The 6,281-nt window shown below is 42.5% G+C and overlaps 1 protein-coding gene across 2 annotated transcripts in view; it reads left to right on the forward strand.

Moving 5' to 3' along the window:
- Positions 1 to 5,062, forward strand: part of PKN2 (protein kinase N2) — a 55,081-nt gene extending 50,019 nt beyond the window's left edge. For both annotated transcript variants that reach the window (XM_039727072.1, XM_039727073.1), the window contains exons 20-22: positions 793 to 900; positions 2,504 to 2,584; positions 2,665 to 5,062. In XM_039727072.1, coding sequence (XP_039583006.1) covers positions 793 to 900; positions 2,504 to 2,584; positions 2,665 to 2,868 — 393 coding nt within the window. In that variant the 3' untranslated portion in view covers positions 2,869 to 5,062. The remainder of the gene's footprint in view (positions 1 to 792; positions 901 to 2,503; positions 2,585 to 2,664) is intronic.
- The last annotated feature ends 1,219 nt before the right edge of the window (positions 5,063 to 6,281 follow it).

Genomic DNA, 6,281 nt, shown 5'->3' on the forward strand with positions numbered 1-6,281 from the left:
CAGGACACATCTGTTACCAAATCTAGATGTGTACAACAATATCAGTCTTCTGCTTTCACATGCTTTTGGGGAAAAAATAAACTTCTTAACTCCTCTAGTTTGAACAAAAGTGAACTTTAACACATAAAACTGGATAGCAATGAAAGATTATGCCAAACATACCAAAATAGAAAGCCTCAGTTCCATGTAAATGAGATGGTATAAATAAATCACTGTTGAGAAGTTTATTTGCTGTTGCATATACTGCTCTACCTTCTGGGCCATTTTGTAACAGTATCTCCCAGGTGGCACAGTGATAGCACACATGCTAAAAACTCATAATTTTGTTCTTTTCCAAAAAAATATGGTCATTCAACTTACTTTTACTTCCTTTCAGGTAAAAAAGGGCAAAAAGCTTGTACAGTGTCACCTACATCTGTCAGGCCACTTCAAAACAGTTTGAAAATGCTTGAGCTGCAACATACTAAAGATTTTACTAAAACAAATCAGTCTTGCCCATGCTATTTGTGAATGGCAGCTACCCCAAAGAAGAGCTGATAGATAATTTCCATGTGCACCCTGAGTTCAAAGAAGATCCCAGTTTTAGCTGTTTCTACATCTAAAAGCACATTTTTAAAACACAGTCCTTCAGTAGGAATTATGGGATAATATCAACTTGCCTTTTCTATCTTCCTTGGGGAAAGCCATGTTCATTTCGGGGTGTCTAATTCAAAATATTCAGCTGAGTTTATGTTGCTTTCAGTTGTAATTTTAAGCCTGTTTGTAGTGTGTTTTTAATAACTTTCATTGTAGTCTCCCTTCCCTGGAGATGATGAAGAAGAGGTGTTTGACAGCATTGTAAATGATGAAGTAAGATATCCACGATTTCTGTCTACAGAAGCCATCTCAATAATGAGACGGGTAAGAACATTTTAATAATTATTACAGTATCTCCCTGTTGTCCTGTTTCCAACAATTACTTTTCTGAGGAAAAAAGAAATATAGTTTCCAATAGTTTAGGAACCTGCACTTTGTATTTTTCTGATAATTAAATTTCAGACTTGCTTCATTTATGGTGTGTCATGCTGCCTGTCACCTTAAATGAAAATTGTCTATGCCATTCCACGTTTTTAGGAGCAAATTTTTCTTTTTAAAGTGTAAAACACTTAAGGCTTTATTTTCTCTCTGAACTAAGTTTCCTAATTTCACCTAACTAGAGCAGTTCAGCTCTCTTTTCCTAGCTGAACACTGCTGCATTGACCTATTTGGTAGATTAGCCTTGTCACATGAATATTTTAATTCAAAGACTTCTAAATCTTTTTGGTTTTGTTCCAGCTGGGGCAGGGAACACTGTACACATGGCATCTGTAGTCCCATTCTTGGCAAGGAACAGCTGATTTTGGTTATGGTTGATGCTAGTGCTATTCCTTAGTGAGATGTGTCTGCTTATCAAAGGAAGGCAGTTGAAATGAAGTTAGCACCTTATCATAGTTGATAGAAAGGCAATATTGCAGGTGGTTCCAAAGCTTTGGAATCAGCCTCTCCACATAAATGCCTGATGCTGAGTATCAGTTTAGCACCCAATTCAGCAATGTGCTGTAGCACAGTAACTAATGTGACTTAACTGTCTAAGTAATAACATAAATATTTGATAACTTTAAAAAATTGCTTACTCCCAGGGAGAGAGTGTTTGCCTAAAGGAAGAAAACAGAATACAGTTTTAAGGCAGTAGCTGGGGAGGATATTTTTGCTGTTCAAATTCATGCCAATATCCACAGGGCACAGGGTGCTGCTACACTGCACCCACAATACATGTACTAGGAACTTTGTACTGGCAGTTTACTAGTTGGAGCTCTGAGCATCCCATCACAGAATTTCATTCACAATATACTAGACATTATTTTTTGATGGCTGCATCATGAATATCAACCCACCCTGCTGCTGGGCCCTGCCTGGAACAGGGGGCTGCTCACAGCAGCACAAGTCACAAGGGGGAGCATCAAACTTCGGGGGGTGACTAGGAAACCCTTTCCTTTGCTTGAATGTATGAAGCAGCTTGAACCCTCTTCTGGTAAATCAACTGCTGTGAAGGAGCTGAGCACTGAGACAACAGCATAATTAATCTCTTCTCTGAGCTGAGCAAGAACCACTGGCTCATGTAAATCTGTACCTGCACCAGCAAAGAGGAATTTTGCACTCTGATTTGCCCTGGATCACCTCCAGTACCAAGACATGGCAGCACAGCTCTGCAGGGAGCACCCAATTCAGCAATGTGCTGCAGCAGAGCAGATGAGTCTGCTCTGGCACTGGCTGCTGCTGAAACTGTGCTGGCAGGCTGAAAGAGCACTGCTAAAAGCTTTGTCCGTCCATTCCTTCAAGGGGAAAGGACTGCCCATAGGTCAGGCAGTATGACTTTCACTGTCCACCTTATCTTGGTCTTGGCTCATACACAGTAACACTCATCCTTCCTCCTTCCTTTCCCTCCCCCTGAATTTCTCCACTGAAACTCTGCATGTTTTCTCAGCTGCTACGAAGAAATCCAGAGCGGCGTCTTGGGGCTGGAGAGAAGGATGCAGAGGATGTGAAAAAGCATCACTTTTTCAGGGTGAGTACAAGTGAGTATTATTTCTAAGGACACAAAGGAGCAGAGATGGGAAACTAAACATCAGTTCATTTATTTTACAGCAAATAGATTGGCATGCTTTACTGGCCAAGAAAGTCAAGCCTCCTTTCGTACCTACCATTAGAGGAAGAGAAGATGTTAGTAATTTTGATGATGAATTTACCTCTGAAGCACCTATCCTCACTCCACCTCGGGAACCAAGGATACTTTCAGAAGAAGAGCAGGAAATGTTCAGAGATTTTGATTACATTGCTGATTGGTGTTAACTTCCACACACTGTGAAGCCCCAGCTGACTGGCTCACAAGAATGCCTCTCTCTGAAGAATACTGACCCTTCAATTGCTTTCTGTGCCACCTGCAGCTTCTGGGTTTTTTTAAATCACATGAAGATCCTTTTAAGTACTGTTTTTACACTCTTTTGAAGAGTGGCCTCTTTGTATATTGTTTTTTATCTGAGCACTGGAAAGCAGGTCTATGGCGTTCCTAAGCTGAGTTGGTGAACCCAGGCTGTGCTGAACTTCCTGCACATGGGCACACGTGGATCTGTACAGTTTCTCTCACTCTTCCACAGCAGATAATACCGCTTTTTAAAGTATCTGCCTTAAGTGGGAAAAGCAGACTTTGAGCTAGGTAATCTCCACTCAGCCACACTGAAGTAAGTTGGGATACCGGTGACACTCACACAGAACCTGGTTCTAGTTGGAGAAGGCAAATGATTTCAGCTAAATACTGTGCAGTCTTTAAAACTACACATTTTTACGTACACCTTCATCTTGTGTTCTTAAAATAATGGTATTGAGAACAGATATGCCTTGTTTTGTAAATTTTCTACGGTATTTATTAGGAAAAATGTTAAACACCTTGCCTTTGAGATACTAACTGTGTAAGTGCTTCCATTACAAAGCAAAACCCAGAAAAATCCGGAGAGTTTACCAAAGTCACTTGCCAAACAGTTTTGCCTTCAAGCTCCTTGAGCATGGCTTAAGGCCCTGGTTGGGATGAGGAATGTAAGGAGGACGCTGCTCAGGGTAAGCCCAGAGCGGAGCAGCCGCAAGGCCCAGGTCCAGCCCCTTCCGTACTCGCCTCGAGCCTTTCCTGTAGCCCGAGGGGGCAGAGAAGGTCCCAGTCTGTATCCAACCCCCTCCATCCTCCTGTCTGCTGTACAGTATCATATCACTTAGGAAAAGTAAGCGTTTTCAATGTATACATGCTGTGAACATGTATATTTGGAAGTTGTAATGTATTCTTACCTCCAGGCAAGTAATTTAATTGTACCACTTCACCGATGTTGCGGAGTGGCCAAGTGAACAAAAAAATGTATCCATGTAGGCCACTGAGCTCCAGCCCCTGGATTGGCAGTTACTGAGGGTAAAAAGCAATATGTTGTAATAGAATGTATAAATATTTTTGATAAAAACAGTGTATATTTTATAAACCCCTTAACACTAAAAGCTGTACCTCAAAAGTTGAAAAGTAATTTAGACCAGACACTGTGTGTATTTGTAAACCAAGACCTATTTTTGGCATCTGCTGTTCTGTGGGCAAACATTGACTCTTGGAAAATAAAATTTCCCACCTGGTCCTTACCTCTAGCACTATTCAGCACTGTAACCTCACAGGTTCATCCTGGCCAGGAATTTGCTGTTCATGGGCTAAGGCAGTGGGCATCGCACTCGAATTCAAAACTGGTGATTTTATTAATTCAAAGAAAAAACACAAACCACTGGAGTATGCAATGCTAAGATGGTGGTTTAAAAATCAAGATGCTGGACAGACCTGCAGGGTTAGGCAGGGGAGAGGCTTAAGGGATATAAAAATAAAATAATCATTGCTAGGTCTAAATCAGGCCAGTCCCCCACAGGAATGGGGCAGGCACCTTCCCCAATGCTACAAATCACGTTGGAAAAAGTGAGTCAACTCCTCAGCACTCCTTGTTTCCAGGTTCTACATTGACTAGAAACAAATTATGTTCCTCTATCTAGCTGAAACCAATACTTTTGAGGTACAGTCAGCTCGCCCTTTTTGGTTCCCAAATATATATATACACAAGCATCTCACAGGGTGCTTAATACTTACGAAAGTATCCTCAAACATACCTTTTTGTAACTACATCTTGTACAGAAATCTTTTTTTAATCTAAGCAAATCACTAAAAAAAAAAAAAATTAGAAAAAATTAGAGGGCAGGGTATGTTCACCCAGTTAAGCTGAAAAAAGCACTAATTTTATCTCTGTAGTTTTTTAAATATTTTTAGGCAGATTAAGATTTAAACCCTAGATTGTAAATATATTTTGCTATACTTTATCTGTATGTGGCTGCTCAAGCACTTTGTAAGGAAATTAGGATATTTTAGAATGGTACACTATGCATTAAATGAAATGTGCCTTTAACAAATGTCATTCTAAGTGTTTTGCAGTCATTAATATCACAAATTAAAGGTCTAAATAGAGTAATTTGTAAATTGTGTCGCAAACATGATTTTGCTGTTTCTTGAAGTGGCTGGTCATGTCTTCCCCACAGGTAACTTCAGAAAAGACTGTCAGGAGGGGACCCACTGTCTTGGTGGCAGCTCAGTAGGCTTCTATTTTTTACTTTTTTTTTTAAAGAACATTACAAACTGCCTCTGAGCGGTCTCTGGCTTGGAGCAGTCCAGACAGCTGGAGTCTGGTGTGCCTGGCTCAGCATCCTCCCTCCCAGGCTTCCCCTGAGGGCACAGAGGAGACAACTCCGGCCTGCTCCTGGGTGCTGCTTCAGTACATTTCCTACCCCCCCTTCCTCAGCAAGCTGTGTAACCAAACCACAGTCTGCACCTACCTACCCCTCACTGAGCTTGCTCTTTAGACGGTCCAGAGGATGAAGCTTTCTTCTGAGTGCATTTAGAACAGAACTCTTTGCTTTTAAGAGCCACATGGAATTTTATGCAGCCATTTTGCCCAGAGGCTGACACTTCACTTCATACCCGACTAAACAATTGTTCCAGAAAGGGCTGGCTCCAGCGTTTCGAGGATCTAATCTGAACTGCTGTTGAATTAACGCTTGAAGATGTTCCCTGCACACTTGTGTGTGGGGAATGCAACCCTTGCTCGTCCTGCCTTCTCCGGGCTGGCTGCTGAGCCGCCCCCTCAGAGCCGCCCCCAGCCTGAGGGCAGCCGTGCCGCCCCGGGCCCCGCCCCTGCGCCTGGCTGGCACGGCAGGCGGCAGCTCCCACATTCGGAGCCAGGCCGTACTTCTTCCTGCCATGCTTCACACTAACTAGTAAACTGCAGCCAGTAGTAAGAGGCCCCCAGAATATACCTGCCCCTTCAAGCAGAGTCCTAGCTCTGCCTCCTTGTGCTGCACAGTTACTCCCACACTCTGGGAGATCGAGGACCTGCTGGGTCACGGCAGGATTGCACTTCCCTGCCTCCATCTGCCTCCAAAGCTCCTTCAGAGCTTTGCACAGATTTATTTAAATTCCTGTCCAGGCAGTCTTTGCTGTGTGCAACAATTTCAACTGCAAACACTCAACCGTCACATGTCAAGTGCCTGTGGCTAATGCCCAAAAGGATTTAAGAGGAGCATTATGGGCAATGTACATTTCAGTCACTTTTAACCTTCATGGAGCAGATTTAATCCACAGATCTATGCTGGAAAGCAACACTCACAGTAAAAGTAATTTCCACCTTTGCATGCCCAAGGTG

This window comes from Passer montanus, unplaced genomic scaffold, assembly GCF_014805655.1.
Source record: "Passer montanus isolate IOZ18808 unplaced genomic scaffold, ASM1480565v1 scaffold60, whole genome shotgun sequence".
NCBI classification, from domain to species: Eukaryota; Metazoa; Chordata; class Aves; order Passeriformes; family Passeridae; genus Passer; species Passer montanus.